Source organism: Furipterus horrens, unplaced genomic scaffold (genome assembly GCF_987537825.1).
Source record: "Furipterus horrens unplaced genomic scaffold, mFurHor1.1.pri manual_scaffold_17, whole genome shotgun sequence".
Taxonomy (NCBI): domain Eukaryota; kingdom Metazoa; phylum Chordata; class Mammalia; order Chiroptera; family Furipteridae; genus Furipterus; species Furipterus horrens.
Genome location: NW_028327187.1, coordinates 93,186,025 through 93,213,177, shown reverse-complemented (window position 1 = coordinate 93,213,177; position 27,153 = coordinate 93,186,025). Strand labels below are relative to the sequence as shown.

The 27,153-nt window shown below is 43.9% G+C and overlaps 1 protein-coding gene across 2 annotated transcripts in view; it reads right to left on the bottom strand.

Moving 5' to 3' along the window:
* Window positions 1-27,153, bottom strand: part of SRPX (sushi repeat containing protein X-linked) — a 95,664-nt gene extending 68,511 nt beyond the window's left edge. For both annotated transcript variants that reach the window (XM_090265411.1, XM_090265412.1), the window contains exon 1: window positions 27,005-27,153. In XM_090265411.1, coding sequence (XP_090121537.1) covers window positions 27,005-27,080 — 76 coding nt within the window. In that variant the 5' untranslated portion in view covers window positions 27,081-27,153. The remainder of the gene's footprint in view (window positions 1-27,004) is intronic.

Here is a 27,153-nt window from a genome sequence, read left to right as displayed (position 1 = left end):
GAGTAAAGCAGAATTAAGAAACTTGCAGAAGGTACAAACCTGGAGAGAACAGATCTTAGGTTTGTTCCTTTCAATGCAGACCCTGAGATGAGGACTCGGGTATAGCTAGGTCATTTGGAAGAGGATCCCAGGAAGCATAGTGGGAAAGTAGGGGAAGGAAAAAAAGAGAAGTCCATAAAGCTGTGCTAAAAAGCGGACTACTTCTGAGGACAACCGGGACTCCTTCCCGCTGGGGAACCTCTGGGGAACATGGAAGCCTGGGTACTTATCCAGTGACTCCTTCACCTCCTTGGCATAGGATTGGCCCCAGGGGTGTTATATCTCTTATTGTTCCAGAACTTCCTGATGAGCAAGTGCCCACAATACTGGAGAAATCCTGCAGGCAAAACGTCTAAGACACAGGGACATCTGAGGTGAAAAGCTGTCAGCACCAGTGGGAACTGTCCACCTCACTGCAGGGGAACTGGCAGGTGGGCTGAGGGGAGATGAGGCAGGGCAGCAGCAGAGGTGGTTACAAATGGGCAGAAATCACACGTGAAATCATCAGAGGCAGTGGCTGGTTAGAAATCTACAAGGAGGAATATAGTAGAGATTATAAACAAAAATTCTTGTATTTCTCTTCCTACATTAAGCTGTATTATACCCAGTATGGGTGAACCTGCCCTGGCATATTTGGGAGAGGGTGATCAGGTAGTTGCACACACTGTGAGCTGCAAGGTGGAATGCCTTCTAAAAAGGGGAAAGCAACAGTGACAAGCAGGAGGACAGAGACTAAACCACGGAAGACTCTTTTATCCTGAATCAACCAGATTAGGTGAACCACCAGGCCACTTAGGCCAATTCTTGGGGCCACACTTTGAGAATGACACAGATGTGCTAAAAGATGCTAGAAAGTCAAAACAAAAGGCAACCAATGGGGGCTAGCTTTAGTAACAAGTAAATAAGTAAACAAATAACTAAAAAGTTTATTAAATGGTGAGGAAACTTTAGATTTATAGTCTGAAGAAAATTAGACTTAAAGGATATAGAATCCCTATGCTCTGATTTCTCATGGATGAGAATACAAAGAGACTTGCTCTGCATACCATAATTCAAGTGAAAAATAGTGACAGTGTTTTGAAATTACCCAGAGACTGGCTTCGGCCAATGTGAGGCAGGATTTTTGAAAGCTTTGAGACCATCTTGTGACACCATCAAAGCTCCCTGAGCCTGGAAGTGTTCCCACAAGGCTGTTGCATGCTGGTAGGGGAAGCTAGACAGGGGCTTTCTGCACTGAGAAGTAAGGTGCAGCTCTAAGGCCCTTTGCAAGTTTAAGATTCTGTGGTTCTGTGACATTATAATACCAAATAGTATCTCACACACAGACCCCAGATTGACCTTTATGTCACTGAAAAGCAACCTTTGGGGAGGAAGGGATGGAAAAATACTCAAAATAAGAGAAAAAGGCAGGGTGATGAACACCTACAGAAAATTTCATCAGCCCAGGGGAGGAGGGAAGGATCTATGGCATTCAACGCACCATTGCTTACAAACTTGGGTTCTTGCCCCTTCCCTTACTGAAAAAGAAAGGTGGGGAGAGGGAAGAGGAAGAAGCCTCAAAGAATAATCATTTCATATGTTTCAGATTCAATGTCAAAAGAGAGAAAAACAAAAGGTTTTGGTGCTGTTATTTAGAAAAGAAGCTACAGGCACACTCACACATATTGTTGGAGCCTTAGAGGACAGACATGCAGGAAAACTGGAAGTCCAGATGTGCCCTGGCTTGTTAGAAGCATGCACAGTAAATATTAAACAAGCAAGTAACCTGGGGTGGGGGCCAAGATCACGGCATGATTATCACTATGATCTGCAGCTGCGGCAAATGCCTCTTTTTAAATAGGATTCTGCAGCACTGACGGTACAAAGATTATGCAGGCGCCAGGAAGTAAAAGTACCCTGGAGATCAAGATAAAAAAAACTTTAAAGAGGAAAATGAATTTTTAAGATGGATGAGGTGACTTGTTGCATAATAAAGGGCATTCATAGAATATTAAGTTCTGAGGCCCCAGTAAAAAAATCAGGGATTATGCCATATGCCAATTGTCTCATCTTCTGCACTTTTCCCAATCTTCCCACCACCAGAGTCATCCCTCTTCTGTACACTTTTTAATAAATGTTTCACTTCAAGAAAAGTGCACTGCTTAATGAATTGTCACAAACTGAACACACCCATGTAAAAGCACCCAGATCAAGAAACACAACATGACCAGAATTGTGCCACTATCCTGACTTCTAATGCCCTCACAAGTTGCTTTTCTTTCATATACTTAAAAGATGTGAAGCGAAAAGTGTGAGCAGATTAAAAACTCAGTGTGTTATCTTGAGTTGTGAGTGGATTAAAAATTCAATGTTGGACCTTCAGAGGTGAGGTTCTGTGAACAACACATTGCCTTTCTAGAAGAGTGGTACTAGAACGATAGGGTGCTGGAAAGCCTCATCCAGCTCTGCCACCACCTAGCTGTGTGACTGTGGCCAGCCACACCATCTCTTAGAGCCCTCATTTCTTCCTGTTTAAATGTGGAGTTGGTGCATTCTGCTGTAAATTTTTAAATTAAGACACAGGCATTGTATCAAAGGGAAAGAATTGATTTCATGAGTGTGAGCAGAAGGACACAGATGAGGAGGAAGATGGAACCGATAAATGACAGACTGGCTGGAGAAAAGGAGAGATATCAGATACCAGGAATGGCTGCTCTAGTTCAAAAGAACATGGTTCCACTTCAGACTTCAATTCAGATTTGTATTTCTGCAGTATTTTTATGAGCTAATGATTAATTACATGTTAACATTGTTGATTTACAAGAGAAGACTTCAAAAGAGACTATTAAATTGGGGTATTGGATTTTGCTGATGTTTTAAACAGAACTTACATGTTAACACAAATGTTTTCTGAGCCTCAGCTATCACTGGACTTAAGCTTCAGTCAATTTCAGATGTCTGCTTAATATAAGGATGTGTGGCTGGTTCATCTGTTAATAGAAATAGCTTGGGTGGAGTAGGAAGCTAATCCAATCATCTGAGCTAGGGCCACCTAGTATATGACCAAGTCCATGGGTCTATTTCAGAAAGCTGTCATCTGACCACAGTGGAAAAGGAGCCACACAGTTCTTCATAGTTCACCCTTTCATAGATAAGTAGATATAATTTCACTTATGCTTTGAAGCTGTTCAATGTTTGATGATACCAATACAAGTGCCCAAACAAAAGCAATTAATTGAAACCTTTACCAAAAGCCTCATCTGTGTGAAAGATCATGTTTTACTGAATCTCCCCCAATTCCACAATTTTCATTTTTCAGGCTACGGGTGGCATTGCTCATTCACTATTCAGATGAGCTAGGTAATAAAGCAAAAGAAGGATATAAAGCATTTGATACATAATTGTTCTTCATGGTCTTTTAATTATTAACATAGATTTATTGGTATTACATCATGAAAAGGGCTTTGGATGAAACTAGATTTACTTAAAGAAACAAAAGTAACTCGTACCCATATCAGATACAGATATATTGTCCTTTTGAATTTTCAGGGTGAGGTCGTAAGATCAGTATTCCCAACTTTTTAAGTTGTGATTCTTTTCTCATCCTAGTAGACATAGTTTTGAAAAGCATAAAGTGTTTTCCAACGATGAGCATTCCAATCATTTCTCTAAATTGTAATATTTATAAAACTTAATGCAGATAGAAACAAGATGGCGGAGGAGTAAGTGGAAGCTACACTAACTTCCTCCCAGAACTAGTCTGGATTTACAACGTAATTTTGGAGAAATCATCTGGAATAACCAACTGAACACTAGCTGGAGAGAAGTCCTATAACCACGGAGAGACAGAAAAGGCCGCTACATCACAACATGACCGGTAGGGAGTGCGGAGACGTGGAAGGGGCTGGATGGGCTCACACGGGTAGCAGCTGAAGGGACTGAGAAACAGCTCATCAGCTGGGGGTTCCCCCTGAGAAAGGCAGGGTCTAAACTCCCAGCTGAGCTTCCCAGCCTACAGCAACAGAGTGGAAAGTAAAATAGTATCCAGCTGAGAAAAGCGAAAAGCCACAGGGTTTCTTGCTAGCGGGAGAGAAACAGCTGGAGAAAAAGAGCTCTTAAGCGGATCACATATGAAAATATTCTGCCCCCACTTACCCTGGGCACAAGCAGAGGGAAGACAGAGAGGACAGGAAATGCTTGGGGAGAGTTTGGTGTGGTGGCTTTGAGGGGAGAGCTGGGGAAACAGCCGGCCGGGTCCCAGTGCTGACTCATCCCCAGTGCTGCAGGCAGACCATTCCCGGCCAAGTGGCATCAGCCTAAGTGGCATCAGCCTGAGGGGAAGCAAAAGCCCTGCCTACAGGAATTAAGCTGCCACACCCACAGTCCTTAAGCCTGACGGCTAATCACAGATTGAATAGATTAACAACTAAAGGAGTCAGACAAAGGCAGTAGATCCCTGGAAGTCTCCAACAGGCTGCCTAGGCCCAGACTGGTACAGGATCTGACGCCACCAGGGGCAGATCCAGGAAGTGCAGATCATTCTAAGAAGCACCAACAAACAATAGGAGACACAAAATGGGGAGACAGAGAAACAACCCCCTATCAAAAGGAAAGGTAGAGTTCCCAGAAAGAGTGCTAAATGAAATAGAGGGGAGCAAACTATCAGATATGGAATTGAAAGCATGGATTATGGAGAAGCTCAATGAGCTCAGCGGAAACTACAAAGAACTCCAGAAAAACTACAGTGAACTCCAGAAGAACTATAAGGAACTTACTGAGAATTATACCAGCATCAAAAAGGACATGGAAGCTATCAATAAGAGCCAGGAGGAAATGAAGAATACGATCTCTGAATTGAAGAACACAGTAGAAGGAATTAAAAGCAGGCTAGAGGAAGCAGAAGATCGGATCAGCGAGCTGGAGGACAATGTAGACAAAAACTCACAGACAGTGCAACGAAACGAAAAAAGACTGAACAAGACTGAAGAGGCTCTAAGACAGCTGCAGGACAACATGAAATGAAATAATATCCGTATCATAGGAATTCCAGAAGGAGAAGAAGAAGAGCAAGGGATAGAAAACCTCTTTGAAAAACTAATGACAGAAAACTTCCCTAACATGAAGAGAGAAAGAATCATGCAAGTCCAGGAAGCACAGAGGGTCCCAATGAAGATGAACCCCAACAGGCCGACTTCAAGGCACATCATAATTAAAATGCTAACATTCAAAGACAAAGAGAGAATCCTAAAAGCAGCAAGAGAGAAACAACTGATAACATACAAGGGAGCTCCAATAAGGCTATCATCAGATTTCTCAGCAGAAACACTACAAGCCAGAAGGGAATGGCAAAATATATTCCAAGTAATGAAAAACAAAGGCCTACAACCAAGAATACTCTACCCAGCAAGGCTCTCATTCAAAATGGAAGGTGAAATAAGGAGTTTCCAAGACAAAAGAAGGCTAAAAGAATACATCTCCACCAAACCAACATTGCAAGAGATGCTAAAGGGTCTGCTTTAAGATGAAGAAACAGAGAGAGACAGAGAGGAACACGAGTACAAAGGGGGAAAATGACAATGAATAAGTACTGAAAGAAAGAAGGAACTTCTACCATTTGCAACAACATGATTGGAACTAGAGAGAATTATGCTTAGCGAAATATGCCAGGCAACAAAAGAAAATTACCTTATGCTATCACCTGTTACAGGAAACTAATGAACAACACAAACAAATGAGCAAAATTGAACCAGAGACAAGAAGAATGTCAAATGCCTTGCAACTGGATGTCTTTCCGATAAGACAGTCCTACAGATTTAGAGACTTGTATGTGGGTTATGTTACATAAATTAACATGTGTTTTCTGTTTTCAAAGGGCATAAGCCTACGATCTCATTACCTGAGTGATTGTCTGTACGTATAGGCCTCACTTAATCCTGTCTGCATTGCTGCCTCCTGAGACTCAATGGTTTGGCTGAACTAAATGGCTGGGTTGGTAAAGAATGGGGTGGTCTGTGGGCTTCACTTTAAAACTGGTTTCTCTTTTCTATCCTAATGGCTTGGACAGAATGAGCCCAGAGGCCTGAGAGGGGGGAAACCTAAAATATTTCCCTCAGTTCAAACTAAGTATAATGGGCAAAAGGGTTTTGGACAGGTGAGATGTACCTGGCATACCTTCCTCCAAAGAAGCCCTTCTTTTCCCTAATGTGAGACATTGAAAAATTAATACCTGTCTTTTGTCATCTAGTGGTTACGGATTGAATGATGTCCTTTAACCCTGTTGCCCCCAGAATACAACAAGGATTCCAGCCTGTTAAACCAAGCATGCCGTTGTCCAGAGACAGCCAACCAACCTGGAGTCTGCACGATCCTTCCCCTTGTGGGATGGCCACCCTCCCCTCTACACCCCCACTCTTATTAGGGATTTCTTGACCCAAGGGTAGGTAGGACGACGACCATGTCCAGCTTGAAGCAGCTAGAGGAGCTCGAGACCTTCGTCCATTGTCCTTTATAAGATTGTAAAGGGTCTTAAGTCTGAGAGGGAGGGATTGTTATTTTTTATTGTTAAAATATTTAACTAATTAATTAATTATTTAAAAAAAAAAGAAGAAGAATATATGAAAGGGTGAGGCAGGACAGCTTGTATGCACGACCCATGGGCATGGACTTGGGGAGGAGATGGTTGGGGAAGGGGGGTGCTGGGCGGAGGGGAGCAAAGGGGAAAAAATTGGAACTATTGTAACAATATAATCAATAAAATATACTTAAAAAACAAAACTTTATGCAAAAGAATTGTACCATCTTCAACAAAGTCAAAAGTCATTTATCAAGGCTTAACAATATACTTGGTACCACAGTCAAGAAAATATGGGAAAGAAGAAAGAAAAGAGAGAAAGAAAGAAGGGAGGAAGGAAAGCACCTATTTGACCACCATAAAAAAATCAAGTACCATTTTAAGAAAAAGGTCACAAGATTCCAGTTTTGGGTAAGATGGAGTAAACACACTCTACCTTGTCTTTGCTACTGAATGCAACTAAAAGACCTGAACAATATACTGACAGCTATCTGAAGACTCTGAAAAGTAAACATTAGCAGGCAGACTGGAGAAGACAGAATTTGAATTGGTGGTGACTTTTCCATGGGCTGAACTCAAGTCAGCCCAAATACTGGATGCAGAGAGAGAGAGTTTCAGAAGCAGCTCTCTACCTGCAGCTCAGAGAATGGGAAAGGGGACTCCTGATGCTCCCAGTGAGTGAGGAAAATCCTCCAGTTTTCTTTGTTCTCCTTTTGTTTGTTTTCTTTTCTCTAGTCCCCAGGTAATCTTGAGATAGCAAAGGGCAGGAGTGATAGCAGTGGCAGCTATAGCATTAGCAGCAGGGGCCTGCTGTCACCTAAAACTGAGTAAGGGGAACCTTTCTGATTGGAAAAGCTGTGCTCTCAAGAGAGTGAGGAGAGCACCCACGGCTTTTTGTCCTTCTCTCTGTTCCCCTTGCTTGGTTAATTTTTTTCTCAATTTTTTCTCTTGTTTAGGAACTTGTGGGACAAGATCATACAGTCTAACATTCAAGGCATCAGAGTTCAAGAAGGAGAGGAGAAAGAGTGTAGTGAGGTGCAGTTAAAGGGGTGCTTAGAGGGAAATTTATAGCATTGAGCACATATTAGAAAATTGGAAAGAACTCAAAACAGTAATCTAATCTTCCACCCTAACAAATTAGATAAAGAGCAAAAAAATGAAGGCAAAGCAAGAAGGAGGAAGCTAGAAGAAGCTTTATTTCTACAACCATAATAATTATTACTGTTATTGACTTTGATAGATATATGTTAATTTATGATTTTAAGCCTAATCATGCTGGTCAAGATGGAGGTGTAGATAGACATGCTTTGTCTCCTCATGCAATGATAGAAAGAATTACAACCATATCTCAAAACTAGTAACACCCAGAGCCATCAGAAAATTGAGCTATATGGAAGTCTGACAACCAAGGATTTAAAGACATGTTCATCCAGAAGGATAGGAGGGGCAGATTCATGGAGATGGGTGGAGACGTGGTGTGACACGGAGAAGTGGTGGAACAGACGGTCCCGCATTCATGTATGGTGGATAAAAATTGGAAGGGTTAGTGATCCCAGCCCTGGGCCACCACAGCCCAGGGTTCCAGCACCATTACCTCTGGCTGTGTGTGTGTGTGGGACGGGGGGGAACGAAAGAAACTGCTGGATTTTCACCACTTAAACAGCCTGCACGGACTTGAAACATACAAAACCCCACTTAATCTGGGTGTTACCACCAGGGCAGCAGCTGGAATGGTGCCAGTTGTATACAGGAAGTGGGTGAAGTGACTTGAAATGGGACAAGTGCTGCGCAAACCTCCAGAAACCAGGTAGTGGCACTGTCCTCACTCCAAGTCCTCCCTCCTGCCAACACAGAGCCACAAAGCAGTGAAATGGGTTGCCCCACCCTGACAATTACCTAAGGCTCCACCCCACACAATTTACAGGTGCCTTTTCTACATAGGCCACGCTACTAAGACAGGGAGTAAAAGCAGCTCTACCTAATATACAGAAATAAACACGAGGACACTGCCAAATTGAGGAGACAAAGAAATATGGCGGACTTCCGGCCAAGATGGAGGTGTAGACACACTGTATCTCCCTCCACAACTAAGAAGGAATACAACTACCTCAAAACTAGAAACAACCAGAAGTTCCAGAAAATCAAACTGCATGGAAGTCCAGTGAACAAAGATATAAAGGAGAAATACTCATCCAGACAGGTAGGAGGGGCTGATAGGATGCGGTGTGTTGGTGACAACAGCAGGGTCAGCGGCAGGCCAGCTGAAAACTGCAGTCACACGTTTTAAAAAGTCAGGAGAGAGGGGCTTTCCCAGCTCCTTGCCAGACCTCGCAGCTCACAGTCCCAGCACTGAGGAAAATCAAGCCTCATTGCTTCTGAGTGTGCAGACCAGTGGGGGCTGGGGCAGAGGCAGAAACTGCCAGTCTCTCAGCAGAGTCTTCTTGTTTAAAGGTCCTAGAACATCCACAGACCCACTCACTCTGGGAATGACAGCCAGGGCAGCAGCTAGAACCGGTGCGCAAGTGGGAGAAGTGCCTGGAAAAGGGGCGAATGCTGGACAGGAGGCATTGTTCCCTCTCAGGCCCCTCCCCCACAAACAGCACCACAATGTGGTGAAATGGGTCGCCCTGTACTGACAAATCCCTAAGGCTCCACCCCTTACAACATAACAGGAGCTACAGCTCTACCGAAGACACAGAGGCAAACAAACACAGGGAGCCTGTCAGAATGAGGAGACAGAGAAGTATGGCCCAAAAGGGGGAACGGATCAAGGTTTCAGTGGGAGAACTAAGCGATGAGGAGATAGCCAACCTAACAGATGCAGAATTCAAAACATTGGTGATAAAGATGCTCACAGGCTTGACAGATATGCTTGAGTACGGCAAACACCTAAGAGAAGAAATGAAGGCTATGCTAAGTGAAACGAAGGAAAGTCCACACAAAACCAATGGTGAAGGGAAGGAAACCAGGATTCAAATCAATGATTTGGAACATAAGGAAGAAAAAAACAGTCAACCAGTACAGAATGAGGAATCAAGAATTGAAAAAAATGAGGAAAACTTCCCAAATTTTATGAAGGAGATGGATATACAGGTCTGGGAAGCACGAAGGGTCCCCAGCGAGCTGGACCCAGAGGGGACTACACCAGGACGCATCATGACTGAGATGCCAAAGGTGAAAGATCAAGACAGAGTCCTGGGGGTAACAAGAGAGAGGCAGAGAGTTGTCTACAGGTGGATGCCTATAGGACTATCAGCTGATTTCTCAGAGGACACTTTGCAGGCAGGAAGGGACTGGCAAGCAGTATTCAATGTGATGAAAGGCAACCCGCAACCAGAATTACTCTATCCAGCAAAGCTATCATTTGGAATGGAAGGGCCAATGAAGTGCTTCCCAGACAAGGTAAAGCTAAAGGAGTTCATCATCACCAAGCTATTATTATATGAAATGTCAAAGGGACTTACTTAAGAAAAAGAAGATCAAAACTATGAACACTAAAATGACAACAATCTCACAACTATCAACAACTGAATTTAAAAAGTAAAAACAATATCCAACTAAGCAAACCAGAATAGTAACAGAATCACAGGTATAGGGATCATTTGCAGGGTTATCAGCTGGGAGGGTGGAAGGGGAGAAATGGGGATATGGTGCAGGGATTAAGAGGAATAATCAGTTGGTACAAAATAGACAGGGGGAAGTTAAGAATAATATAGGAAAGGGTGAAGCCAAAGAACTTATATGCATGACCCGTGGATATGAACTAAGGGGGGGTGGGATTGCTGGAGGGAAGGGGGTTACAGGGTGGAGGGGAGCAAAGGGGAAAAAACTGAAACTACTGTAACAGCATAATCAATAAAATATACTTAAAAAAAGAAATATGGCCCAAATAAAAGAACAAAACAAAACCCCAGAAAAAGAAGTACATAAACGAAATGAAGATAGCCAATCTACGAGATACAAAGTTCAAAACACTGGTGATCAGAATGCTCAGAGAAGTCACTGAGTACAGCAAAAGCAGAAGGGGGGAAATGAAGGTTACACAAAGTGAAATAAAGAAAAATCCATAGGGAACCATCAGTGAAGGGAGGAAAGCCAGGGTTCAAGTCAACAATTTTGAACACAAGGAAGAAATAAACAGTCCAACAGAACAGAGAAAAAAGAATGCAAAAAAATGAGAGAATATGATGGTTTTGGGACATCTCCAAAAGTAACAACATCCGAATGATAGGGATGTCAGAAGGAGAAGAGGAAGGGGAAGAAATTGAAAACTTATTTGATAAAATAATGAAAGAAAACTCCCCAAATTTGGAGAAGGAAAAAGACATACAAGTCCAGGAAGCACAGAGATTCCAAACAAGCCAGACCCAAAGAGGACCACACTAAGACACATCATAACTAGCCGAAGGTTAAAGATAAAGAGAAAATCTTAAAAGCAGCAAGAGAAAGGCAGAGAGTTACTTACAAAGAAGTTCCCATAAGACTATCAGCTGATTTCTCTAAAGAAATTTTGCAGGCAAGAAGGGACTGGCAAGAAGTATTCAAAGTGATGAAAAGCAAGGAAGTACACTACCCAATTTTGAGACTATTAACAAAACTATAGTAATCAAAATAATGGGGTATTGGTGAAGACATAGGCACATAAATCAATAGATTAGAATAAAGAACACAGAAAGAGAGCTGCAAAAAGAACTGCCAATTAATTTTTGAAAACGGTGCAAAGGTAATACGGTGGAGTTTATTATATGTCAAGTATACCTTAATAAAGCTATTAAAAAAAAAACAAAAAACACTGTGTGTTCCCCTCGCAGCATTTTTTTTTTTAACTTCAGGAATTTCAGGAATGCTAAATGCATGAAGAGGGGTCTTTGGGATTCACAGAAAGGGAAAATTATTCGGGACACTGGAGCTGTTCATCCAAGCTTCTTTTCCCAAATTTAGAAGCTAGATGAAAAATGTTCTGTTACTTACTCTTTACTCCTCATGTAATCAGAGTCTTTAGATCTATGAGAATATAAAATAATGCATTTCAGACTTTACCACTGACTACAAATGAATTCAAAGAGAAAAATCAAGGTAAAAGTAAATCTCTTCAGTACTGATAGTACCAAGTAACATTAAAGCCCTTTGTTATGGGGCACAAAATGATGCAAGTTCCTTGAAATGAAAGGACATTAGGACACTTGAGGGCAGAAAAAGTAGGCAGTGAGAGGGTTTTTAAAATGTTTTTATGAAGCCCTAAAAACCATGCTGGCTTGGAAAAGCATAGTAGGAGGCACCCACGTCCACTTGAGCTTACAGTAAATGATCTGCCTCAAATTGCTAGTGGCCAGTGGTGACCTAACAGTTATGGCCAGCAATTTGTGGGTGTCTGTCACATAAAGTCCAGTGAGGGAGACAGAAAATGGCTAGTCAGCCTTCCACAAGGAACACAAATGTGTGCAAGTTGTTTTGGGGGGTTATAACCATACCTTATATTTACACTGTACATTACAAATCACTAACCTTAGGAGAGCAAGTGGCATTGTTCACATTTGGCAGATGTAAGTAGAAGTTAACCTGGATGAGTTTGTCCAACTAGTAGATGGATAATGGTGTTTACCATCTTTTTGAATAACATTCTTTAGTAAAATGTCTGTTAAAATATTTTGTCTGCTCTTTAAATTGGGTTACTTGCTTTCCTATAATTGAGTTTAGAGAGCTTTCTTATATACTTGTATATTCTAGATAAAAGTCCTTTATTATAAATATAATTTGAAAATATTTCCTTCAGTCTGTGGCTTGTCTTTTCATCCTCTTAACTATGCCTTTTGAAGGATGGAAGCTTTAAATGTGGATGAAGTACAGTATTTTGTACTTTTTATAGATCATGCTTTTGGTGTCATATCTAAGAAAGCCTTGTCTAACTCAAGCTCACAAATATTTCCTCCCATATTATCATCAAAAAGTTTTACAGTTACAGGTTTTATATTTATTTCCATGCTCTATTTTGAGTTACCTTTTCTTTAATAAAGTCTTTGCCTTTGATGAAAATGAGAAAGAGAAGTGTGGGGGAGTGCAAAGTAGGGGTGGTCCTAATACCAATAAGCATTGGGAAATAAAACTTGGACATCCCCAGGAACACAGATTTACTCCATTCTATGACCCTGCAGTGAATCTGGGTCTGCCACATTCTGTAGCTGAACAGTCTAATACACTTGGAGTGCTCCGCTGGGGTCCAGCATTTAATTAGAATGCACCCATCAAATATCCTATGAAATTAGACTCACGTTTCCAATATGCTCTTTCATACCAGCCCTATAGTTAATTGCTTGCAACCCTGGCCAACACCAATTACTCCCACTCTGCATATACATACCATTCTCCCCATCTAAAGAGGTGGAGTCTGTCCACTACCACCACCACCCCAAATCTAGGCCTGCTTTGCAATTTGCTTTAACAAATAGAATGTCACGGAGTGATTCTGTGACAGTTTTGTGCCTTGGCTTTAAGTGTCCTGGCGGCTTTGGGTGTCATTCCCGGGGAAGCCATCTGCATGTAAACAAGTCCACTTAGTCTGCTGGAGAAAAGGACAATGTGGAGAGATAATGAAGACCTAGAGAATGGGAGACTGTTAAGAGGTAGTGAGAAAGGTCCAGACATCCCAGCCATTCCAGTCATCCCAGATGAACTGCCAGACATGTTAGTGGAACCACCTTGAATCCTTCTGCCCCATATGAGCTGCCCCATATGAGCAGAGATGAACCATCCCCACTGAGCCCTGCCCAAACTGCAGAATCGTGAACAAATAAATGGTAGTTGCTGATTTAAGCCACTGAGTTTTAGAATGGTTTCTTACCCAGCAATAGGTAACTAAAACACTCCCCAAGCTTCCATCATAGAAGTCAGCCTTCTACTTCACTTACGAACCCAGACAGCTCTGTTTAGCAGGAATGAATTCAGCAGTAAAAAAGAACTCTGAAGCAGAAACCAAAATCATGAGTTCAATTTCAGCTTAGCCATTGTTTGTGTGAGTTCCCCCAAATGCACATTCTAAGCCAAGGTGCAAGTATTTGTTTGGGAGAAGATACCAGGAAGCACAGTGAAGGACTGGGGGAGGAGACAGGGAAGGGAGGAAAGGCACTAAGTGTACTGCTTACTGGCCAACTGCTCTGGGCAGCTGGGGCTCCATCCTGCCGGGGGCTCTTCCTCACTTGCATCCCAACACCACCCTTATGTAAGTTGTTTCTCCATTAAAGCTATTCTTAGATGTCAGTTTTAACTTTCTTTCAGCCAGAAAAAAAGATAATGGTGGCAAGGTGGGGGACTGGTGAGAAGATGATCCTTGCTAGACATGAGCTCTAAGACACCCGTCCTTCTACAGCTGCTTCACCTGAGATAATGTTCTTCCTCTATTCAAACCTTCTGCAAAAGACCTGAAAGGAAACTTCAGGCAGAGCCAATGGCATCCAGAGTCCCCAGGCACTCAGGCTTTCACGAGCAAAGACAATTAAGATGGCATGTGGCTTGTGAAATTTTAATTGTGGCCATATTTTACGCAGCTAACAGAAACAAAGTTAAAAGGATAATTTTATAAATGAAGGCATTACTCTCATCCAAAGGAAAAATATTATTTTTTGTCCAATTTAGTCTCCCTCTATTGTTTAATATTATGAAGGGCCAATGTGTGTTCCTGTCCATGGCCTAAAGCTGGAAGAGGGAAGAAATGAAAAACAGGCACCCAAATCAGTCGAGGTCATCCCAAAGCAGGAGCCCTCAATAAATGCCAACTCCTGTTCCCACCAAAGGGCATTCCCAAAACCCTGGAGTCTTGACTGTTTGCATTCAACAGAGAGACAACAACAACAAAAAAAATGGTCTAGCCTTCAAGGTAATCACAGTGAAAACAAAGCATTGGCACAGTCCTCCGATGTCTTAACTGTCCTCCACAGAGGTCAACTGAGACACAGTCAACTTACCAAGGAATGAGGGAGGCTGTAGCAATACCTTCAGCACAAGGTTCCATATCAAGGCACTGGCTGACGCCACATGGCATCAGAGAACTCTAGAGAATGCTAAGGAGACGCTGAACTGGAGAAGAGCTCATTTTGCACCACATTCATATTTGGGGGTGATCAGACTGCCTTTGTTTTCTAGACCATGAAGTGATTCTGCTTCTTTTCAATTATGTTCATGTTACAGAAACAGGGGAGTCCAAAAACAAACCCCAGAGTTTGCGGCTGGGAGACAGGGAAAAGGAAGCAGCTTTTGGGATGCCCTTGCATGCCTGGGGCTAGTAGCTGGAAACTTTGTTGCAAAAAGATCCGCTTTACTTCCAAGACTCAGGAAGATGGGAAGGGTCTTGGACTGTGGGCTGGTAGGGAAGAAGCAGACAGAGCCTACGTAGGGTTCTGTGAATGGGCAGAACTGCTTGCAACACCCACTGCGTGAGAGGATGCAGTCAGGGATATATAAGCAGCTGCGGACATTTTAGGGTGTGCTCCCTCCATGTGGCTTGGAGGAGGGGGCCTCCAGGCTGCTTTAAGAAGAGGCTCTCGCCATGCAGTTTTGAGAAGGAGAGGAGATCCATGCAGTTTACAGAAAGAAGGCAGTTTACAAGGAGGCTGAGAATCCAGGCGGTTCTGCATTGAGAGCTGGAGGGCACCACAGCACAGAAAGGACCTCCCCAATCAGAATTGAGTGATTGGCAGCTACTGGTAAAGCTGAACTGTGCCTAGGAAGTAGGGAAATGGTGTTTCTGACTTTCCTAAGACTGGCCAGGTCTGGGAGGGGGAGGCAGAACTATGTGCAAATAAACAATTCTTTTTCTTTTCACCAAACTCTGGTATTGAGAGTTATAATTCTGGCGGCAGGCAATCGGGCCCCTAACTAAAGAGTCCTTGGGTTCTGTTTCAATTGGAGCAGCCCAGGGGTTCTGTTACATTCAGAAGGCAAAAACAAATAAAAAACTCACCCATCCATATCAGCTCTTGAGGTCTTACGGCCTCAACAAAGACAGAGCAAAGATCTGGGCAAGGAAACTTAGGGGTTCCTTTCACCTCACCTGCACGCCTCACTGTGGCTGGAATTTTCAAACTAAGTGACAACACTGCATTTACAAACTCCGACAGCAAAGAATAAAAAAGCATTCACATCCAGACCCATGGTGGGGACACCACTGGCAACAATATGGAATGGGGAAGAAGGAAACTCTAGAATGAGAGGGAGTGAGCTGAGCTCTGAGAAGGAATGCACAGATGTCCTGTACTTAGAGGTGCTGCCTGGGGACAGGCTACAGCCTCAGGTCCGAAAGTTTCCAGAGGCTTTCCAATGGCAAGGGCACCAGCAAAAGCCATTTGGATGTGGCTGCCCTGGAAAAATGAGTTAGGGAGTTGGGTGAGGAAATTTGGTAGAGGAAGAAAGAAGAGTGTTATGAAGGGAGACAATGTGCAGAGGGAGAGAAATGCATCCCAAAGGCTGTTCCCAGCTTTCTTCACATGTTCATATACAAAAACACATTTTAAAGAACACATGTTTCCAACAGCCAAGAGTTGGTGGCTTCCAACTGGAGGAAACTTCTAACCAAGTGTGCCCACAGCTGTTTAGCAGGGCAGATGTGGGACAGATGATGTTACCCAAAAGTTGTTTTTAATTCTGTCCTTATCCCTCCTTGAGCCCTCAATAGTCACTACCACCAGTAAATGCTTCAGGAAATCTAATGTCATCTTCATCGTCCTGAAGCCAAAAACAGTTTCTTTTTTAAAAAACTAATTTATTTGTTTGTTTATTTATTTTATTTTTAGAGAGAGGGGAAAGGAGAAAGGGAGAGAAACATCACTGTGTGGTTGCCTCTCACTTGCGCCCCCAACTGGGGACCTTATGTGCAACCTAGTCATGTGCCCTGACTGGGAATTGAGCCAGTGACACTTGGCTCGCAGGCTGACGCTCAATCCACTGAGCCACAGCAGCCAGGTCACAGTTTCTTTTAAAAACAATAAGTGGGAAACACTAGTCTAATGAGATACTCTGAGAAAATTTGGAAATATTTTCACGTTTGAGAGTGCACCAAAATCACTTGGAGGGTTTGTGAAAACACACTGCCGGGACACCTTCCCTCATCCCCAAATTCAGTAGTTCTGGAGTGGGACTCGAGAATTTATATATCTAATAAGTACCCATGTCCTACTGCTGCTCTAGGGACCATACTTTGAGAGTCTGTGGTCCTTACTATTTTTCACTGTCCTCTACCAGAGGGTAACAAGGTATAGAAGCCTATCAATGACCCTGAGCAGTACTGCAATCAAGAAACCTACTTAACCCAGCATTTCTCACCTTATTTTCAATGCATTCTGCTGCCCATAGGACATCTGTGAACCTCTCTAGGAAGCAGTGCTTCAAGGAGGCCAGTTTTGAAAGTGTTCTATTAGGGATATTCCTGACCAGAAGCAAGATTACAGGCTCCTGAAGGAACAGCAACCTGCAAAAGACAAATGTCCAAGTCCAGTCCTCAGCAGCGATCCAGGGTAAGGGCAGTGGAGGGCTGTGGGCCACACCAACTAGCAGAATTCTTCGCAGGGCAGCAGATCTGGAGATCTGCCCAGAAATCAGGCAGCATCAAGGAAGTTTGTCAGCAGGTAGCAAAGGTCAGTTCACCTCCAGCTTTGGATTAGGACAACAGGCCTTGTCCAAGAATTGGCAAGAATAAAAGTTTCTATGGGGTCTGCGGTATCAACAGGTATCAAGCCTCCAACATGGAGAACAAGTTAGCCACTTATCTGTCAGATAAAGTAACAGTATGGTGTACAATGCTAGTGACAACATGCTGGCCCAGGCATCTTTAAAGACTCCTGGCTAAGGCTGAGTCCTGGGCCATCTCATGGTGAAGGAGAAGTAGCCCCAAACACCTAGGGATCTTGTTAAAAGGTAGGCTCTGATTTATTAAGTCTGAGGTAAGTTTCAAGATTCTACAGTTCTGTAAAGCTCCAAGGTTAGTTATCTGTCTATATTTTGAGTAGCAAGACCCTAGTTTAGAGGTTGGCAAACCTCTTCTGTAAAGAGCCAGATAAATACTTTCAGCTTACAGACCATACTTTCAGGCCATACAGTCAGTCTCTGTGACAGCTACTCAACACCGCCATTGTATCATCCAGTAACCATAGACCATACCCAAATGAATGACTGTGGTTGTGTGCCAATGACACTGGCATTTGAGTTTCATATACTTTTCGTGCATCATGAAATAGTCTCCTTTTCATTTTTCAACCATTTTAAAATTTAAAAACCATTCTTAGCTCACTGGTCATACAAAACCAGGAGGAAGGCCATCTGTGGTCAGCCCTGGACTCAGTTTGCAGACCCCTGCCCTAGATAACTGGTCCACATCCCAGATCTGCAAAAATGAATACACAGAGGTGGGATCAGATAATCCCCATTTCACCAAACTCCTCAGGTCACCCAAATTCAGCCTGTCCAAATACCACTGCTGGTTTGGGAACCACTTAAGGACCCCCTGAAAATGTGGGAGGGCCCCCTTCCTGACTTGCCCCATTCATGAGGCTGGGTGGGGACGGGGTGGCTTATGTGAAGGGCTAGGTGTGCTGTCCTGACTTCCCCATTGGCGTTTACCTCACCCATCCTCCAAGGTGCTGCCTCCTCCCTAGTCCCAGAGTCATCGGTTTCTGGTACAAAGATGTATAGTTGCTGTGTCTTTAAAAGCTGGTCTGTTCCAGTGAGTCTCAGCCCCAGGACTAGGTCTTGTTAGAGGCAGGACTGGCTCTAATAACACTCCTGTGCCTTTCTTAAGAGCTAAAGTTTTTTCTAATGTCCAGTTTAGCTGCAGGGTAAAACCATACAAGGACTCTGTTACCAATCACTGAAGACATGTTTGGCTGTTGCTGGAGGTCAGGCCAGGCAGGGGCTACACTCCTGGCAGGAGTACTTAACAAGAGATGAAGTCAGGGGCCCTCTGAGGGTTGGGTTTGTTTTTGAGTTAGAGAAGGGAGCAGGAACCTAAAGGCTGTACATGCTTTTCTCAGGAATGTCGGAGACAGGAAAGGAAGTCTACAGGATACAGTGATGAAGGGAAAGCCAACAGGAAAAGGGAGGGAGGGGGGAAGGGAGCTATAGTGTGGCAGTTATAAGCGGGGAAGCCACCCTGTCTTGGCAAAGGGCTGAACTCATTCATCAGACCAGTACTTTTCAAATTTCCCTGTGTATAAGAATCATTGGAGGGATCTTGTTAAAATGTACACGCTAATTTGGTAGGTCTTGAGTAGGGCCTGAGCTTCTGCATTTCTGACTTGCTCCCAGGCGATCCAAGGATTCAAGCATGCAAGGATGCTGCTGGCATGCGAGCACAGCTTTTTGTTTTAATAGTCATAAGCTATAAAAGAATATGAGGTCCATACCTCTGTCCCACCTGGAGCTACTGACATCCAAGACTGTAACATATATGGTTGTTCAGGGAGTTCCCTATACCATAGTGCCCACCGTCATACCCACCAAAAGAGCAAGCAGGGTCTCAAATCATCCTGCCTCCACTCTCCAAGTGTGGAGTCCTAGGCCTGCCTCTATCCTTTTCCTAATTACCTTAAGTCTGTCTCCTGACCAAGCCCTGTATCCACAGAATTACATGTGCCTGGACAGCATCTTCTAATTCTCCTAAAGGTGCTTTATAGGCTACCAGTGGCCTTGCAGCCAGCAAAGAATGGCAGGCCTCCTTAAGTGACTCTTGCCAGGACCCCGCCACAGCTGGCAGAACAGACACTGCTTTGTCACTCAGCCCTTGACTGGAAACAGTTAATGAGCTAAGATAAAATGACATCACTAAATCAAAATGACAGATAATATCAATAGTTGTTCAGGATGTAGAGAAATTGGAATCATCATATATTGCTGGTAAAAATGTAAAATGATGCACCTGCTCTGGAAAACAGTCTGGCAGGTCCTCAAATGGTTAAACATAGAGCTACATTATGACGCAGCAATTCCACTCCTAAGTATATACCCAAGAGAAATGAAAACATATGTCCACACAGAAACTTGCACATGGATATTCATTATAGCATTACTCATAATAATCAAATAGTGGAAACAAATGTCCATCAATTGATAAATGGATAAGATTAAATATGGTCTATCCATAGAATGGAATATAATTTGATCACAAACAGAATCAAGTACTGATACCTGCTACAACATGAATGAATCTTGAAAACATTATGCTAAGGGAGAAAAACCAGACAGAAAAGGACAAATATTGTATGATTCCATTTATATGCGATGTTAAGGATAGGCAAATCTATAGACAGAAGAGTGGTTGCCTAGGGCTGAAGGGGGTAGGGAGTGATGGAGAAGGGCTGTGGGGTTTCCTTTGGTTATAATGAAAATGCTCTACAATTTTGGTGATACACAACTATGTGAATATACTAAAAACTACTGAATTGGTTTAAATGAATGTCGTATGGTATGTGAATGATATCTCTATAAAGCTGTTAAAAATGTTATCACGTATCAGTTGGGGAACTCAAAGCAAGTGTCATAGGGAGGGAGTGTTTGGGAATTTGACAAAAGGGGGCAGGAATTGGTTATGGGACAGCAATTTCTCAGAACCCTTGAGGAATACCCAAGCAGCCCCAGGTTGAGACTCTGGGATTGTAGCCACGTGTGCATATGAACAACCATGCTGAAATACACCCTGGACATGTGCTCAGTGAGTGCACGTAGTATATTAATTTTTGCATGCCTATCCCTCGTGCTTAGCATGGTGCTTACATGTAGTGGCCACCCAAAAGTTGAGTTCCATACCTGCCTGTGGTCAAGTGAATGGAATTCTGGAGTCAGCAGACTGAGTTCTAAACCCAGCTCTTCTTCTAACTCCCTGTGTGACCCCAGAGAAATCCCTTCAAGTGGCTGAGCCTTGGAGGGTCATCACTAAGAAGCAGGGCATTACATCTCCTGTGCACCTCCCAGCCTGAAGTTACACAGTCCCATGAATTAGGTGGCCCATACAGGGGAGCTGGATATGGGTGAGAAAGTCCTGTGGGAAATTAAATAGAGCCCGAGACATCCAACCAGCAGGTCAGGACTAGCCAGAGGTGTGCTCCCCAGCAGATTTCATTCCACAGATCCACCAAGAGCTGTCCGGGAGCCAGGTTCCTCCTAGGCCATGAGGACACAAAATAAACAAGATTCCAGTATCTGCTCATATGGCCAGGGGCATCAGTGCCGTAAGTAGCTAATGGTGAAACAAGATGATTCTGCCCCTTGGGAAGCTGAGTTAAAATCTAAGTGGAAAGAGAATGACAAATGTTGAATCAGTGGCAATAAGTCAGAGTTCCCACATGGATGGCCACTCTGGGGGCAGAGTCTCAGAAGGTGAGCCATGTCAACACTTCACCACTCCACATTGAGCCTGCCAAGCCCTGGCTCAATTCACACCCCATGGCCTTAATTTAACCAGTGCTTTTGAACATTTTTGGATCCTAGAACTGGCAGGGTCATTCAGCTCAGCCACCCACATAGTAAATGTCAGGCCACAGTCCTCTGTCCAAGGATCCTGGGGTGTAAACTCAGCATTGAAGAGATAGATGCTCCCTAGGCACAACTGGATAGACACTGCAAACAACCAGTGATAGCAGGGGAAACAAGCTGCTGATGTACATGAGCTATCACACTGCAGGTCACTGTAAGAGGAGGGAAGAAGAAATAGTGCAGTGGTATCTCAAGGCTAAGGCAGAAAGTCCTCTCCCAAATTCTATGTTTGGATCTGTCTGACTATTACTCACAAAAATAGTTTTAAATCCAACATACTCAATTTACAACCCCAAGCCTCTGGGAGAATCCAAGCTATTATATCCAAACCCATTTATCGCCTTCCTGGACAACAATACATAAAGAGGCATCCAGTATAAGCTAAGGATTACGGGTGAGTGAATCATTCAGACTGAGAATGAGTGATCCAGAGGTTTCCGAGGCCAGAGAGCCATGCAGCTGCAAGATCCAGGCGTAACCAATTATCATTTGGAAAACTTGGGAGCTTAGTAATGCTACCAATAACTTTTCTCTTGCACAAGCTTTATCCTTAAATCTTTATCTGAAAATCCTGTCCTTGGAACTCCCTGGAGTCTCTTAAGTCTCCTAGGGTGATTGGAAATCCCAGAGCCTCAGCAATTAGTTATGCCCTGAATTGTGGCCTGCTCAGATGGATCTTTTCTTCAGGGTACTACAGATTTCCTGACATTTTGCTATCCTGCATTCCATTTTCTTTGGGAATCATCCTCTTGGAAATTCTGGTTAAATCCTACAGGGATATTTGAAATACAATGCATTGATTCCCTGTCACACTTAATCAGTCAATTCACAAATATTGACTAAAGATCCTCTCTCACGCCCCATAAACTGTGCTAAGTGGGGGGTATAACCAGTTTCCAGCCCAGGCCTGAAGGCAATTCCAATCTATGACTATGTCTACTCTGTTTGCTGTTGCTTTTTAAATAAGAACAGGAAATTGTACCACTGGTTATAACTCAAGGGGCTACCTGCTCATTGGTTCAATCAAAGTTTCCCTATTCTGGCAACTTCATCTTACTTTGTATGTTGGTTTTTGTGCCCGTTAAGTGCACATTCTCTCACAGCATTCACGAAGATGATCTAGTGAGCAGTGGTTTTGAATTGGGATACAGCCTTCTCAGAAAAAGAATATCCACACAGATTTTTGTTTCCAACTTCAAAATGTTCTTAGAGAAGCCCACAGGCCTCCTACTTTAACCTTCCATGGGTCTGTAGTGCCGCTATCTTTGTCATAAGCATCCATCGACATCATTCTTCAATAACCAGGCCCAATGTCACTGCATGGCTCCGCTCTGCACTCCCAGGCTCGTCAACCTGTCTGTCTGTGTTATAACATTTACCACCTTAGCTAACTCACTGTCTATTTCTCCATAAGACAGAAATCTACTGATGGAAGGAATTCCCTCCCTTCCTCATCCTGGTATCCCAAGCACTCCATCATTTAGTGTCTACTTTGAAAAGTAAGTCTCTGGGTAGAGTCCAGGTTTCATTGGAGAAGGCAGAAATTAGTTCTGTTTCAGTACTAAATTCAAATATCCACGAGAATGATTCAGGCTTAAAATCCCTGAAACAATGGCCTGTAAAAACTGACAGCCAATAAGTCATACAATCGAGAACCAAGGAGCTGGCCTGAGAAACTCCCTACGAACTGCAACTCAGGAGAGGTTATTATTCACACTGCTTTTGAGGAAGTGAATCTTTAATCTGGGTATTAATCAGAACTTGGCTGCTGCAATTCTATACTATGCTATAGCTATAGCCTGGTAAAAGTAAACCTTCTTCTGTTTAAACTCAATCTTCACTTTCAATTACCCATTTTAGTTGTGTTCTTTGAAAGGGGAATTGATGTAGCACACGTTTGCGTTTACTAAGGAAACTATTCAACTGCTTTGGAAGGGGCCATAGCAAAGTGGCCAACAAAAATAATAAATACAAATTCTAGCCTGTGGCTGCAGTCAGCCTCTCATGTTACAGCCCCCAACAGAGAAGGTTATTGTTTCACCAGAGGGTGATCATGGATTTAACTGCAACCTCTACAGCCAGTAAGCCATAGTCCCTATGTATGTAGATTCATGGTGGCACAAAGCCCTGTTTCCCTGCACATGTATTTCTCTCAGTTCCTTTTCTTTCCAGTGGTCCATCACCCAAATTACAAGTAACTATTAACTCTGTATGCACAAACACCCACCTGGCTTAAGATATTTGGTTAGGCACCATGGGAAATACAAAGAAGGGTAAGACATAGCATTGCCCTGCCTTCAAGAGCTCAGAATGTAGAAATACAGGCATACTTTGTTTTATTTTGATTCACTTTATTGCGCTCCACAGGTTTTTTGTTTGTTTTTGTTTTTTACAAATTAAAGGCAAGGCACCCACACCAGCAAAAGATTATGGCCCACTTTATTGTGATCCTTTATTATGGTGCCCTAGAACCAAACCTGCAATATCTCTGAGGCCTGCATGTACAGAGGAGTGCATAAATGACTGTATAGTATGGCATGTATGTTAAATTCCATAAGAGATACATAAAGCACTGTGGATGCTTAAAGGAAAGCAGAAGCTTCCCATTCAAGGGATCAAGGCAAAGTTTCATCGAAGTGGGGGTGTCACTAGGCAATGGGCAGAATTTGGACAGACTGGTGGTTGGGGGAAAGCAGTCCAGGTGCAGGAAGCAGTAATACCAAGAAGTGGGAAAATGTGACACAAGTTATATAAAAACAGGTAAACTGTTTTGGTCAGATTTTACAAAACCAGGTGAGAAAGACTGGAAAATTAGGGCTGAAGCAAACTGTACAGCCCCCTGAGAACAGCTGAGAACTTTCTAGTTAAGTTTGGACAGAACCTGGAGCTGCTGCTCTCGGTCTTTGAGTAGGAAAGTAAAGTGATAAAAATGGTACTAAAGTAAAACTATACTTAAAAGGCCAGAATCTGGCCAAATAAAGTAGAATGAGTTAGAATGACAGAGACTAAAGGTGTGAATGTTATAGTAATAATAAAAAAGAGGGGCTGTATTTCAATTGTGATGTGCGGACTGACGAGGTGGGAAAGTTTGAAGATGGTGCTTTAACAATGGTTTCTGGTGTTGCTTAGAGACCACAAGTCTGTGAAATAAGAAGCAGCAATACCGATATACTACACTGAAAGCATTATCAGTGAAGAAAATGCCAGATGAAAATGTCCTGCTTTCCCCAGCATTCTCCTTTTTAATGCAGAGTAATTCTGTCATCTGATTATATGCTTTAAAACCAAAGAGCGATTTCTAGCCTAGCCTGAGACTTTAATTGTATATCCTGAGCCAGGTGTTTAGTTCCTAATATTTATCTCCAAATGTAGTATTTCAGAAGACTGCTTTGGCTGCTATGGTTTGGTTTGGTTTTTAGCAAACCTCACTTGGCTTTCCTGGCTGGCCAAACCACACTACTTTAACCACCCTTCTCCAGGTGTAAGATTCATGGAGCCTTTCTTAGTGGCTGCAGAACTCATTCCCACCTTCATTCAGCATTGCTTACAGAAGGTGCAGTATCCTCCAAAATCTCAGCTGTAAATAGTTTCAAGAGTTCATTTAAGAACAGAATCAAAACTCCTACCCTTATCAGCATGCAAACACAATCATATGCAGACAACTTGGCTATGGACTTAGCACACATTTCATGGTTTTGTTTTTTTTTTTTTTTTTTTTTTTTTTTTTTAGATACTGTGTCTTTGCTAGGCTGCAAAGAATAAATCAGAGGGTCAGAAAAGCTGCATCAAATTTGAAGATGGAAGAACTCCAGACACCTTCTAGAAGTGGGAATGGGAAGGATTTACTCTCACTCTGATAGATTTGCTGTTAAATCTCAGCTGCTTATATAACTAGGAGGCTGACTGGGACCCTAGATCAGGCCTCTTACCTTCTCTCTTACTGAAGACATGCTAAGAAGGTGCCTCTGAAATGATCTTCAAAATCTGTCACCCAGCACTTAGGGTGAAGTTGGCTGACGTGACTTGCCTTAGGACCTGCTGTAGAGCATCTCCCCTCCCCAGCCTTCCAAAACCTCTGGCTTGGAGTGAAATCCCACCTTTGAATTCAATAGCTTCAGTGGAGCACATTTTCTTAGAAACCCCATTGCTTTGAAAGCCTCTCCAATCAGCTTCTGCTCATTTGGGGCCAGTGAGGAATCAGTGTAGGGGGTGGCAAGGAGGGCTGTGGCCTCCAGTAGGGGGCAGCGTGCAGGCTGGCAGAGGAGCCAGGCCAGAAAGGGGCAGGTCCCTAAAGACTGAGAGTGCTGAGCACCCAAACTGGCAAACCCATGATTCTGTGGGTGGCTGGACTCTGGCAGCACGCTCTGCTATGCAAGGGTAGAAGCTGAGAAAAAAGAGCAGAGGGCATGGTACAGGAGGTATGGTCGTCAGATGGAAAATGAGAAGAGGCCCCTTGGCTGAGAAAGGCTCCAGCAGATGTACTAGCAGCTCAGAGAGGCCTCTTAATCCATAGAATACAACTGACTGCCTCTAGCTAGTTTCTCAACTTTTCCCCTTGCTCCCCCAAAGCTGCTTCTTGTCCAGTACTGACTTCCCTTTCCCCTCTATGTTCATTTTAACCTGACTCCTGCTAAAGGGGGTAGGGGGTCCTTTTCACACCATGGGAATGGCACTTTCCTGGCACTGAGAACAGTCCCCTTTCCACTTTGCCCTGAATCAGTTCCTACCAAACAGCTTAAACTTATAAGAGTCAGCTCAAAACACAAATGTTCCTGTTTATCACTTCACACATTTGTTTGACTCATTCACTGGGGGATGTGCAGAGAATTTCCAGCAGCCATCCCTACATCTCCCAAGCACTCTATCTGGGAAACACCCCACCCCATCCCCTCTCCATCCTTCACTTAGAACTCAGTAGGTTTGTTTCTCAGACCCCAGGGTTAAATTGCCCACGGTGCTGAATGCAAAGCCAAATATTTGCATACCCTATAGTCCAGGTCAACCACTTTCTCATTAACACTAAATTAAAGTGAGACCATGGATTTCTTCTCCATTCTGGGTCATGGGTGCATCCATGTTGCCCTGCTCCCCTCAAACTCTGCTAACCTATGACTCCCTCATGAAGGAATAAGCTGGAGGCTTTTAAAGGGCATCTCCAAAGAAGGTTTTACCAATACCAGGAGAGCCCTAGTAAATACCAGGATTCCCTTAGATGCTAGAGACCACGCCCTCCAGCAAGAAGAAGCCACACCCTCTCGGGCAGTGGAGCCGCTCCCAGCAGAGCCACGCTTGTGCAGCCCTCTTTCCCTGAGGCTACCCGAACGCATGCCACATGTCACCACTCTCGGCTGGCACCTCTCTCCCAGAAGCGCAGACTTTCTCAGAGTCCCTAGAAGCAGGGAGCGGGAGAGAGGCCCTGTGTGTGCTGTCCGCTAGAGTCGCTTCTCTGTGACTGCCTGCAGCCCAGGGTATTGCCTGGGACCTCATATGGGAGGGGGTAGGAGCTCCTTTCAAGATAATCTGCCAGCCCCTTGGGCCCTGGCCCTGAGCAACCGCGTGAGAGGCAAAACTCTGGGTGGTGGGAAAGTAGCCCACGGCCAATCTTCTCGGAGTAGCCTACTGCGCCAATGTAGGTTTGCTTGGACCCCTGGAACCCCAGACGCAGAGGGTACTCGGGCTCCAGGTGCCACTAAAGCTCTCGGAGCCTGGCGAGGGACTGACAGTATGCTCTCCCCTCCCTGTGCCCAGACGTGAGCCCCGCTCCGCGTCAGCACCTCCTCAGGCGGCGGAAAAAAAAAAAAAAAGAGTCCGTGGCAAACAAAGGGCGCCCCCCACACCTCCCTTCATCCCGAGCGGAAAGTTCCCAATGCCCAGCTGGGGAGGTTGCCCCGCCTCCGGCCCTACCTGGGAAACCGTGGCTCGGTGGGACCAGGAGCAGCAGCAGCGGCAGGAGCAGCAGCCGCAGTGCGGGGCTCCCCATGGCGCACCGGAGCTCGCAGGGCAGCGCGCTTCCCTGGGCGGGAGGAGAGGGACCAGACTGAGGGGCTGCACAG